This window comes from Paralichthys olivaceus, chromosome 6 (assembly GCF_024713975.1).
Source record: "Paralichthys olivaceus isolate ysfri-2021 chromosome 6, ASM2471397v2, whole genome shotgun sequence".
NCBI classification, from domain to species: domain Eukaryota; kingdom Metazoa; phylum Chordata; class Actinopteri; order Pleuronectiformes; family Paralichthyidae; genus Paralichthys; species Paralichthys olivaceus.
In genome coordinates this window covers 25,076,738-25,089,640 of record NC_091098.1, presented here as the reverse complement: position 1 = coordinate 25,089,640, position 12,903 = coordinate 25,076,738, and the positions used below count along the sequence as shown (strand labels likewise).

The window sequence follows — 12,903 nt, the reverse complement described above, 5'->3', positions numbered from 1 at the left end:
CTCAAGTACTCTCTCTGAATTAAATCTATTTAAAATTACATCCATGCTCCAACATTTAATAGCTGCTTGAACATTCCTGCAGTAATAATACATTAATAATATTCTATTATGGGCCATTCTTCTACATGAGTATTTATTTAGCTTTTGATATATTATGTACGTTTTAACACATTCAAGTATTTTATTGTGATGAAGTATTTGAACACAAAAGTAGTAATTTCTTTCGCTTTCACTTGCCTGATCTTCGGAATATTTTTCAGTTATATTCAGGTGCCTTGAATTTAAAACTATTTTAGAAGGTCATACCTAAATGGTGTTTTATAATATTTTCATTTTGTCATTTTACACCAAGTACATTTTAACACACACAAATCAATATTATTGTAGGAACGCCTTTGAATCCAGAAGTGCCTTGAACATAACTATTCTACAAGGTCATATTCATGTTTATTCATTCGATTATTTTAAATTTTGTTTTAAATTTTTACAAATGGTACCCTTTCTTTTAACTCTTTTAATCTCTTCACCTGCTTTATTCCAGTTTATTATCTTTTCAATTTTGCTTGAATTTTGTTTCGAACTGTTCTTTTTTAATTTAAAAATTGATTTTCAAATGTACTATCTCTTTAACTGTGTGTTGTTTTCAATTTGAATTTTATCTCTGTCCTTCTCATTTAGTGTTATTTGTGTTATCTTCCATGCCCTCATGCACACACACACACACACACACACACACACGCACACACCCCTCTCTCTCTCTAAGATCTGAACCTCCACTCCACTGAGATGATATGAACCACGTGACTCACTCTGGGGGTCTTGATGTGTGATTCAAACTTTATTAGATCTGAAGCAGAATGTTTCATCTTAATGGTCGATGTTTCAGAAAATGTTCAAGAGAGAATAAGAAGTTTAAAAAAAAAACAAAAAAAAAACAGATAAAGCAAGGAGAACAGTGTGGGGGAGGGAGGGGGAGGGGGGAAATTTTCCCTGAGTCCAACTCCTCCCACATACAGTTAAAGCAGAAGGACCTTGAATGCAGCACAGACACGTTGAGTCTGTGAGCAAACCGAATACTGCGAGTCTCCAGCAACATGCTCCTGTTCATGGTGGTGGTGATGCTGTGCACGGAGGTCACGGTGAGTAAACTGATGTATGTTGTTTTAAAAAAAGAAAGAAAAGATTATTTCTGACGTGTGATCACTGATGTTGGATCAGATTGTACCACTGACACTGTGAATGTGTTCCTCTGTGTGAGCGTTTCTTCTTATTTACGTGTATTTCAGCTTATTTCTGTTTTCTCGTGTTTTATTTCTAATGCTTTGTTCGTGTTACTGCTCGGTCACTTTCACTTTCACTTTCCCACCTCAGCCCCAGAGCTGAAGCTGTAAAACACGTGGGTTTTGCTTGGGGGGGGGGGGGGGGGAGAAAAAGCAATAGTGATTTTAAAAATTATGAAGACATTTTCAGAGCAGAGATGTCAGAGACTCAGTGGTGATGTCAGTTAGTAAAAGTTTGGGGCTTTCCACTCACTGTACTCTCTGAGGAAGTGAACCAACTGTCAACAGAGAGAAACCCCCCCAGACTACACTACATTTCACTCAGCAGGACTTTCATTATCCTTCACGCTTCTTGTTTTGCAGGTGAAGACCTGGGCTCAGTCCCTGTGTGACCCACTGACTCAGTATGAGGAGGCCGGTCAGTGCTGCAAGATGTGTGGTCCAGGTAAACCAAGTCACGATTTCGTTTTAAAATGAGCCGGGGAGAGAATTTTTCCGACTCTGCTTTGATGAAAACACGTGAATCCCTGGTTTTAATTTCACATTTGAGACCGAATTTCTCAAAACGAGTCGACATTCAACACAATTATCTTGGAGGATAACACAGAAAAGATGCGTATTGCTCTGTTTGTCTGAATTAAAGTGGTTATTTTCTGTTTTCAAGAGAAAAAAACGATTCTGTAAATCTATAAAATTCCACTATTTTAAATAAGCATCAAATGAATCATGTGGAAGACAAAGGCAGAAATCAGTGAATCATTCCCTAGTATCATTTACAACAAAATAAAATGTCTGTAAAGTGCTTTTACGTCTAAATATCTTCAGGCTTCTGGTTGAATGTTTTGATGAACACTGTTTAACTGTTTTTAGACATTTAATGACTAATTATCATTTATATTTTCAATTTCAATGTTATTGAACAGTGTAACCTCATGCAAAACCACAACAGGCTGTTTTTTACTCTTTAGCTCTTGTACAGCTCGAACAAACCACATGTGATGTTTTGAGAACTGTCAGTAGAGCTGTCGGTGGTGGAGGTGGTTCACTTCAGGTCAGCTGCTCTGTTTTGGCTGCAGCTTTGACCTTTAAGAGACAAACGTGATCCTCAAGAGAAGCAAGGTAACTTGGGATGAAGGTTTACTTGAGTTTCTGACTGTGTGTTTCAGGCACCAGGAGGATGAGTCAAAGCACTTGTACGGATCCTCAGTGCGCAGAGTGTGGGAACCGTGAATATCAGGATAAGTACACCAGGGAAGCCCAGTGTAAACGTCAGCCATACTGTGACCCGAGTAAGAGCTCGTGACAAACAACACAGACCTGTTCCAAACACGACATCCAGGGACGACTGTTCAGTGTTGGTTCTTCTTTCAGATAAAAACCTGCGTGTGACCAAGCCAGAGAGCAAGACGAAGCAAAGCCCCTGCATCTGCCTGCTGGGTTTCCACTGCTCCAGTGGCACGTGTGTCACCTGTGTGCCGCACGCAACATGTAAACCAGGACAATGGGCCAAAATCAAAGGTAAAGCATTATCTCACAAGCTGTTTTCAGACATGCACGCCTGGAGACGTCCGTGTGATTGGGTCAGAACTTTCTCTGGAGTTTTCATAACACATCTCTGGAGGAGCTCTGTTTTTGTTTACAGCACATAAACGCCGGTGATCGGCCCGTGTCATTAAAACCTCGCCAATCTAGTTTTTTCGGCATGGTGTGGAGAAACTCAGCTGCTGACGGGGACATTTTGTTTCTCACACATCAGCCCCTCTGCGTGATTTCAGGAAGGAAATGGTTCAGATCTGTGATGAATCTTTTTTTTTTATCGGCTTTCAGGCAACCTGACCCACGACACCGTGTGTGAGAACTGCCCCGAGGGCTCGTTCTCCACCAGCCACTCCTGGAGCAGCGTGTGCACCAAGTGGACTGAGTAAGTATGGGAACTCTCTAAACATAAATATGAACAGACAGAAAGAGTTCCGGTAATTTGACGGAAACATGACTCAAACCGTTAATACACAACCAATAAATACAGGACTAATAAATACTTCAAATAGTGGCTGCCTCTTTGTTATTGGACAGAATGGACAGTATTCCTGATCTGAATATACTGTATATATATATATGTGTACATATTTATGAATTGTAGACGTGAGAGGAAAAGAATCCCCTCTTAAATCTATCTGTGTGACCTTTGATGCTCCTGTAGCGCCCACCAGAGGACAGAAAAGTGAACATCGTGTGATGAGGATGGGAAGAGTCATTTTATTTACATGAATGTGAAATGGAGTTTTCACTGTTTTGACTTGTAAAGGGCCCTAACCCCTAACCCTTGGTTTAGTTCACCAGTCGACGGTAAAGCAGTGTGAGATGAGTAACTCTGTGATTTTTTATGTTTGCAGATGTGAGAGTGGATACCACATCCAAGAGAGTGGAACAAACGAATCTGACAACATATGCGGTGAGTTTCGTGGAGGAGGATAAATTCTCACGCTTCTCGAGTAACGTTAGCAGCTGCATGCTCAGAGGCTTCGTCTGACTCAAAACGAAACTGCAGGGGTGAAGAGACAGTGCATCCCGTGAATCTGTTGGTTTGTGGTTTTTCAACTGTGGGTTCGATGGCGTTCAAACCCACTCAATTTACACTATATCGTGTTTTTTGGGATAATCTCAACATCTAGACATCCTGAAAGTTTCAGGTGGCAGAATGAAATATTTGTAAAGATATATATATATATATATATATATATATATATCCTGAAAGTATTCCTTAGAGTAGCTGCACTGACTAACCCATGATTATTTTGTGTTTTGTTTTTACAGTTACAGTTTTGCATTGTATCTGTCAGGTATTCAGTATCTTAAGGGAATTTACATTTAAAGAAAAAATAATTGCACAAATAAAAAAAAAAATTTCCCTCGTCTTTGTCAACCAGTCGTATTCACCGGTTGAATAAATATTTAAAGATATTTGAAAGATGATCAGATACCACGTGAATAATCAAGCGTGTGGTTAATTTTTTCGCTCTTTCTGATCTTGCAGTGGAACCTCCGCGGCACCATGGAGGTCTGATTGCATGTGTTGTTGCAGTTGGCAGTTTGGCTGTAGTTGGACTCATGGTTTGTCTCTGCAAAGGTACGCTGTGCTACTCTGATCTTTTACATCATCGTCAGTGAGTTTCAGCAACTCAGCTCACGTTCTCTGTCTTTTCTTCCTTTTGTGCTCGTCCAACCAGGAGAAACAAAACAAAGGGCAAAGGTAAATCTGATTCTCTTTCTTCATTTGTTGTCTCGTGTATAATACATAAGTAACAGAGTAGTGCAGCCATCAACAGATTATTATTTAGCACATTTACGCTTTAGAGTCTTAGTTCATAATGTTTTGGGTGAAAGATGCTTATTCGTGCTCTTGCAAAGAATAAGATGATAAATTTGATATCACTTTTATATCTCTATGCTTTTTAAGAAGCCAGGTCGCAAAACTTACTACCTCTAACTCTACATCTCTATTTCGACTGTGCTCCTGTAGGATTATCTGGAATCGTGCCATGGAGACAAGGAGAACCTACAGCGAGAGCCCAGCCTAGTGTTGTTCACCACGCTCGATGAGACCGAAAACCATGAACTGCTGCCGTTCACAGAGGAGGAAGAGATGAAGATACCGGAGGAAAACCACGAGGACCAAAGGGAGGAGCAGTTGGTGGATGCTGTTCTCAGTGACAATGGACAGTGTGTGACACAGGAGAGGGGTAAAGACGAAATCCAGCCCCAGCAGGAGACACAAGTGCAGATGTGCACAGACTAAAAAAAAAAATTCCTCATTTGGAATCGTTGATTACATACGATGTTAATGTTATGACTCATATTTCACTTGCACTTAATTCTCCTTGTGTGAATGTACTTTATGTAAATATATTAGTGTGAACCATACAATTGAAACTGCTGCAGTAGTGTCACGATGTTAGAGCGTTGCACGCTAACTGACTGATTGTATTGGGTGTTTTGTAGTTGAGGGCCTGTTCTTCGTTTCACTTTGCTGTAGTCAACAACTTAGTCTTTATTCTGGACACAATATTTGTGTTGATATTTGGACGTGGTACAAAAGTGTGTAACTGAAGTACTAGTGCGGCATTAATACAATTTATTTAACTGCATCCCTTAGACCTCAGTACACCCATGCTTGACCCTCACCTCAAACAAAATGGAGACAATTCCCATGAAGCTTTGGGGTGTGAAAGTGCGATCTTTATGCTGCGTTCCAGACGACTCGGATGTCAGGATTTTACGACCTATTTGAAAAAAGTGCGACGGAATGCCACTCAAAGTCGGATGCAGCGTTCCGTTAAACCTCTGACCTCCGAGGTTTAACGGAACTCGGCAGGAGCTCTGACCTGTGAACTCATCTACGAAGATGAAGTTGTCTGACGTCACAGAACTATGGCGCCTCTCATGGAGGCGTAGATACAGTTGCCTCCTGTGTATTTTTATGTGTTTCCTGATCTTAAAAGTGTCATAAAATAAAATGTATAATGGCGTCTGTTGCCTCATGCGTCGTTTTGTTGTAAGAGCGGAGGCTGCACTGGTCACAGTTTAAATGTCTCATCACAACGACAAACAAACATCAGCCATGTTTGTCCACGCTGCGCCACACGCACCGTGATATCCGTGTTATCTTTAAAGTCTCAAACTTTGGTCTGTGTTGGTTTTCACTAACTTTGTCATTGGATTAATAAAATTAAATAATTTAAAAATGTGAATTCTTGTGTTTACATTGTGACATGGTGCAAAAAACGGATTTATTTAAAAGTTTCTGCATTCACATCTATTCCATTAGTTTTTTTTAAGGGATGTTTACAATGGCTGCTATTGGTCAACGCGTCAGTTCCCATGAAGCTTTGGGGGAGGAAAGCAGGAAGTGTGTAAAGTTGCCCCCAAACTATATAGCCCGTGTTTGTATCCATTGCGGCAAATTGGCACCAAAAGTAAGCCGAATTAATTACAAGTAGTTTCTCTCACATTTCACCTGCAAATGGTCTGATAATATTATCGTTGGATTAGTACAATACGGAGGAAAAGTTTAAAATATGAGAATTCTCGGGGAAGGTCTGGATTTCCAAGAGCGTCTTTTTTCCCCTCTTCGTTCTGAGACGATTTATGGACTTTTTCTCACGCAGGACATCGAAACTGTGAAATTGTGAGTGACACTGCATCTAAAACTACGTGAATTATGTGTGTGTGTGTGTTTTAAACACGAGGAACCGAGATTCAAAGTCGTGCGACTTCCTCCATGAGCTGTATTTGGATCAGTGGACCAGACTACTATCACTAATCCGTGGTTTTGAGCTGTGGTTTCCACCTTCTCTTCTCCAATGAAAGCTTCAAATTAGAATGAGTGGAATCAAATGTGCTGTAGTTACTCTAAATGCCCTCAGGGGATCGCTGCAGACACATTAAACTGAGACTGGAAATATTAGTTGTTGTTTTTTTACAGTTGCACCACTTCTGATTCTTTTGTGGCCTGTTCTTCTGTTCCTGAGGAAAATAAATCTCCTCTGTGTGTTTCTGTTTGAAGGGATTTGCATGGAGAAGGTTTGGCCGGAGGACAACTGCTCTGCAGGTCCTGCTTCTCCCAGGAGCTCCCTCATTATCCCGGATTAATGGAGGTACAGCCCTTTGAATTTACATGGGAACAACCTGGGTGACGGATGGAGAGGAATCCCTTTGATTACCGCTAAACAACACTAACACCCTAACAGGTCTAATCCTTACCTGTGGAGAGGAACACCTAACATCAGTTTGAGCTCACACAGGGTTTTAAAACTTTTATTTTTCCTTTGAGGTGAGGTGTTAAAGTTTAATGTCAAGGATTACTCGGCCACAAAGACTAAAAACCCCACCGCTCCTGTTCCGAAGCAGAAAGTCAGAAAGGAAACAAAAGAGGAAGTGATCGAAACTTAGAAAGGATTTTTTTTTTATCCCCACACGCAAAATTGGAATTAAACGTTTATGCTTTTACACGTGGTGTTAATGGTGAATTTAGTGAATAATGTCTGGATGTGTCGGTGTGCAGATGTAAGTTTGCATCTAGAATCTCTTAAGGAACTTTAAACTCACAACTCACACCAGGATTTAACCTTTAACCTCCAAGAATCAGAATTAACTTCAAGTTTTACACGATTCCTTCTTTGTTTTGTCCGTCGGGCTGAAGAGAACCTTCCAAACGAAGCTCAGGCTGCTGTTTTAAAGTTTTAGTTTCGGAGTTGATCTGTTCTTTCGTTTGTTTTGGAAAATTAAATATAGAGTTTTATCTGTCGTGAGGTCAAAACTCTCTTACGCCTTTTTTATGCATTTAAATTTGCAGCTGCGATATAGCCGAGCGTAAGTTTCCATGCTTTTAAATCATATCACCATAAATTCATTAAAAAAAAATACAGAGCAGTAAAACATGTCTGATTATCACCAGAGGCTGGATTTTATTTAAGCAAAAATATTTCTTCATGTTGAGACAAAGGAAACATAATTTACAGGTCGTTGGTGGAAAAATACATCTACATTTATTTACAGTAACACAACGTGTTGAGTCTTTGGTTTTCCAAAAAAATACAGAATTTCATTTCATGTCAAACTTCAGGAAATCCCTGAGGTCTGAGAGAGTAAAGTGCAAAAGATGTGGAGGAGGTTTCAGTCTGACACTCAGATAATGTCATGAGTGGAGTAACAGGAGGGGACGAACAGTCCGGTTCTTGAGGCCCAGTCGGCCCACAGTTTTCCTGCCGGGTGGTAAATATGCTCCAGAGGTTTCTTCACAGTCTCTGAGGTCGCCGTCTCCGCCAAAGACCAGATTTTGGGTTTTTGACTGGAGATGTTTTCTTTGCTCTCCAGTCCGGATGGCGTGTGATCGGAGTCACTCTGTTCAACTTTCTTCACAAGTGCGAGCTCTCTGTCCTCGTGCTGCGTCTCCAGACGCGCGTCCACCGGTGCCGAGCTCTCCAACGCGCCCTGGACGCGCTCGTCGCTGTCCGCGCGGTCAGTGTGAAGCTCTTCCTCATCCCGCTCATCCAGGTGACATTTCTCCAAAGAGCCGTCGTCCTCGTCGCTCTCTCCCTCCTGCTCCTCATCCTCCTCATCTGACTTGCCCTTGCACGCCCAGCTGACCCTGTTCTCCTTCTTCAGGCGTCGCCTCGCGTTGGCGAACCAGGTGGAGACCTGCGTGAGGCTCATTTTGGTGATGATGGCGAGCATTATTTTCTCGCCCTTGGTGGGATACGGGTTCTTCAGGTGCTCGTTCAGCCAGGCCTTGAGCGCCCCGGTGCTCTCTCGCGTGGCCACCTTGGGGACCCTACCGGGATCCTCGGTTGCACCCGGACGGTAGGGCGGGTAGAAAGGCCCCCCGCGTGCCAGGAGCGCGTGATGGTAGGGAGATGCGGCCTTCAAGTCGAAACCGTTTGTCTGGAAATCAAAGAGAAGAAACGTAAGAGCTAGCCAGGGGGATTTCGCTTGTGCGCAATTACGCACGGTGTTGGCGACTCTGGATTCACTGTGCACAACTTAGTGAGTGAACTATTGACCAGATGAATCCATATTCATTCCGATAAAGTTTGTTTGCAGACTTTTACAGATGAACATAACAAATATCACAATTAAGTTTGCAAGAGTCCAATCGTGAAGAAGAAGTTGTTGCTTCTCTTAATGTTCAACCACCGAAGATTCAAGTTTACAAACATGTTGAGGGAGTTGTGTCAGGAGGAAATTATTCTGTGGTTCGTCAACTCACCATGTGCGCGATGTGCCTGTGGTGCGGGTAAGGGATAAAGTTGTATCCCGGTAGTCCTGAGTATGTTAAAGGAACCCCAGCTGCCATCGCTGCCAGATGCTGAGCCTGCTGCTGGTGCACGCTCTGTGGGTTCCCCAGCACCGGGATCTGATATCCAGTCGGCATGTTGATGCTCCGCTCCAAGAAGAAGTTTCCAAATCCAGTTTGAGATGCGGGCATCTTTCCTGCGTCCCAGCTATTCGTCGGTTTGAGTGAGTGGCGACACAATCTCCTGGATCTACTTATATACACCCAGCTGCTAGCATGTGTGTGTGTGCAGGAGGGGGGAGAGAGGGAGGAGAAGGGGTGAGAGGGGGGGGGTGGTCCCACTGGTATTGACTGACAGCTACGTTCAAAAGACCCGCAGCTTTCACTGGCAACAAATCCCATCAAAGAAGCCCTCCGCTGTTCCTTTTAGCGTTTTTCGTGGAGAGGCTAAATATGCGCTACTTATCGCAACTCACTGATTTCTGCAGAGTTTCAATTCAAACGCCACCTTCTCGGTGGACTCTCAGCTGTTTGCATCAAAAACAAGTTTGATAATGGTTTAAAAATCAGATCCGAGTTTCGTTTCTAATGTTTCCCACGTTAAGTTTTTTTTTTTTTTATAGTGTTCACTTGGTTTCACTGAGGACGATGGAACCAGGGAGCGGTGTGATTTTTACAACATCTCATGTCTGGCGCTAATTAAGCGCAGAGATTAGAATAATTCAGGTAACAACATCCCGCCAGTCTCTGCTGTCGCTCCTGATACTTCATCACCTCCAGATCTGCGCTGCGGAGAATTGAATTAACAATTTGAATAACATTAAATCGCGCTAATAAACAAAGGACATGCGCTTTTACGCACGCGTAAAAGTCACCGAGCGAGATGTGTTCCACTCCCAAGCATTAGTTCTTTCATTGCGTATTAAATTAAATTTAAAAAAAGGGGGGGGTGAGGGGTTTTCATTCAGCTTCATGAGCCTCAGAGCTGCAGCTTTTTTATTTGCTAATTTATTGAGCGAACCACAACAAACTGGCCTTTTACATGTCGGATGGTTTTGTTTAGGGTGAAGAGCTGCGTTTCAATGGCCCTAATTAAACGAGGTTAAGTGAAACAGGTGTTGACTAATGTATATGATAATTGTGAGATAACAGATGCTAATGTGTGTGTGTGTGTGTGTGTGTGTGTGTGTGTGTGTGTGGATGGGGGTTGTTAGAGATAAGAGAAGAAGATTACACTTCTTATTCTCCCCCCCCCCTTCATGTCCTTCAAAAGAGCCACATTGAGCTCAGTGTTTCAGTGTTTGTGTTCAAAGGAGCTCACCTCTGTTATCTCTCATCATTCTGATGATTATTATATTCACAGCAGGAAGCAGTGATGGTGCTGACAGCTGCTTTCATTCAGAGATAATAGTGGGGAAGGTATTAATGATGAGTGTGGACACATCCAGACCCAACACATCCACACAACATTTACAGTTTTCTCATTTGATGATTCGGTTGTTTATTCCGTCTTCTGTGTTGTGTTTAATGCAAACCCCCAACAGTTATATAGTCGATATGTTATTTGCATCGATAGTAATTTACAGTGAGGAGTGATCGAACCCTGATTTGTTAAATGTTTTGTTGTTGTTTAAAACCACAAACTTCACTCAGATGAAGAAAGTGACGTTTATCGTGATAATTAAATGACTTAAATAATTTGTGCTCAGCCCTAATTTAAAATATAATAATATAATAGCCTGGGTAACTCTTCTTATTTACTTTCACTCAGCTTCAATACATTACAATACATATCTATAGATTTATCTATAACTGAAATTGATTCAGACGACGGTGAATAAATTCATGAAGGTTGTGACAAAAAGTGCTTTTACTTAAGTACTATTTTACTACTTTAAACTTCTACTTCACCACATTTGAGTGGAAGTTATAGTACTTTTACTAATTCATTTGCAATTTAACCTTTTAACACTGAATACAAATTCTGCGTACACATTTCTACGTAATAAATAACTTATAATAATTCCAGGATTATGTACTTTGATAACATTTTGCTGCTGGTGTGTTTACCTGGGTATGATCATGAATGTTATTTGTAATGCAGTATTTTTACCACGTGGTACTAATACCTTTACTCTAGTAAATGATCTCCTTTTTCACCTGGAGGCGTTTGTCTCCTTTCATTTATATTTTGGATTAATGTCAGTCACAGTGTTTTTTGTGTATTTGTGTGTGAATCCTGTCGTTTATATTTTTAACGCAGCGTCAGAGTCGTTCGTTTTGCCTCCGTGGGAAATGTTGCTGGTCACAGATGAAACGATTTGTCCTTTACGCTAATGACAGAAAATAATTAGCCGATATATTGATGATCAAACAACTGTTTCAGCCATTTTTCAAGGAAAAAAGCTTTTTTTTTTATGATTCAAATAAAACAAGACTTTTAAACATTTGACTTTGGGCTGTGAGAAGTTGTGATTGGGATTTTAATACAGTTACTTTTAGACCTCATGATGAACTGGTTAACCTGCTGTGTTCCTCTTAAGCCTTTTTATCCTTCGATGTATATATATATATTTAATTTTTTTTGCAAATAATGTCAAATCAAATGTAAAGAGAGAGATACCGAGGAAATAGCCGCAGATAAAAACTTGCAGAGGTGGAGGGAAAGGAGGAATTTATTTGGGTGGGGTCCACAGAGCCTAAAGCAAATTTGTACAAGAGCAACAATGGGCCGAGCAGAGTGCAAAGAGAAGGAGGCTTATGGCATCAGTGGTCTACATCTCACAACACAAACAGCTCTGGGCGGCAGCTTTTGTCCATCTTGTAGACTTCTTTACATTCTCTTCCTCTTTTGGCAGCTCCACCACAATGCAGGTGTTGGTCTTGCTCCGACAGGTCGAGTTTGCGCTGTTTGCTGTGAGGATGTCGGTCGTTTACAGGAGAGAAAAGTGACCAAATGGAAGACGATTGTCCTCAGAGGAGATAACGACACGAGATAGCAGAGAGGATGAAATTATCTTTATCTCTGCAAACACCTGAGACATTCTTCTGTGGGGAGAGATTGGCTGCACTTTATATCTCTCTTTAAATCCCCCTGAATATCTCAAGCAGACTGTTAAATGAAGCACGGATGAAACGCGGAGCGACATTAAACAAGGCCGGTGAACAGGTCGGGACAATAGGTTTAGGTGTGACCGCCGTGGCGGGCCGTCCCCTACCTGCGAGCTGACAAAGGGACTTAACATGCAATTAGAATAGTTCATAGATGGGTGTGAAGAAGACGACAAAAGCCCGAGGAGAATCCGCAAACTCCTCAACACCTTTTGCTTGTTAGTTTATTTTATTACAGCACTCGGGGAGAAAGATGAGGACAGAGACTGATGAGCTGCAGGAGCGGAAAGAATCTACTTGGAGTTATTTTCAGGTTTATGCACCAAAACGAAAAGAGGATACTCGTTCTTGTATATCCAGTGATTTTCAAAATCACAGCTGACGACCAGAATGTGATGGTCTCTGCGCAGATCTGCAATTTTCCTCTCTAATGGGATTTTCCTGGGGCCCCGACACAAATGGGGGAGATGTAAGCAAAGTGTGAATGTTATCAAGCGCTCCCACCTCTTTACTATCAGACCCCCTCCTCCCAGACCCCCTTCCACTCTTTGTCCTTTGTCATTACTCTTATCAGCACCACTCTATCATTCTTTCAAAATAGTAGTGGCACTGGAACCGCTTGCAAATGAAAGTAAGTCTTTGTTTGGGGCCGGGCAGTGGCCCGCCTCCCAGCTCCCTCCTGGGTGCAGCCTGATTGACAGCCCTCCACAGGGTGAGTGA

At 41.8% G+C, this 12,903-nt stretch overlaps 2 protein-coding genes across 2 annotated transcripts; one reads left to right on the top strand and one right to left on the bottom strand.

The window, feature by feature from the left end:
* Nucleotides 1-2: 2 nt before the first annotated feature.
* On the top strand, nucleotides 3-5,806 carry cd40 (CD40 molecule, TNF receptor superfamily member 5). Its single transcript, XM_020105264.2, has 9 exons — nucleotides 3-1,139; nucleotides 1,644-1,725; nucleotides 2,447-2,569; nucleotides 2,652-2,798; nucleotides 3,108-3,201; nucleotides 3,674-3,732; nucleotides 4,315-4,407; nucleotides 4,508-4,530; nucleotides 4,801-5,806. Exons 1-9 carry the CDS (start codon nucleotides 1,095-1,097, stop codon nucleotides 5,074-5,076), a joined length of 942 nt encoding a protein of 313 aa, XP_019960823.1. The 5' UTR covers nucleotides 3-1,094; the 3' UTR covers nucleotides 5,077-5,806.
* A 1,913-nt stretch (nucleotides 5,807-7,719) lies between these two features.
* irx7 (iroquois homeobox 7) lies at nucleotides 7,720-9,337 on the bottom strand. The gene is made up of 2 exons (XM_020105259.2): nucleotides 9,046-9,337; nucleotides 7,720-8,720 (listed from the first exon to the last, which is right to left on the bottom strand). The coding sequence occupies exons 1-2, from the start codon at nucleotides 9,262-9,264 to the stop codon at nucleotides 7,965-7,967; spliced, it is 975 nt and encodes a 324-aa protein (XP_019960818.2). The 5' UTR covers nucleotides 9,265-9,337; the 3' UTR covers nucleotides 7,720-7,964.
* Between the last annotated feature and the right edge of the window lie 3,566 nt (nucleotides 9,338-12,903).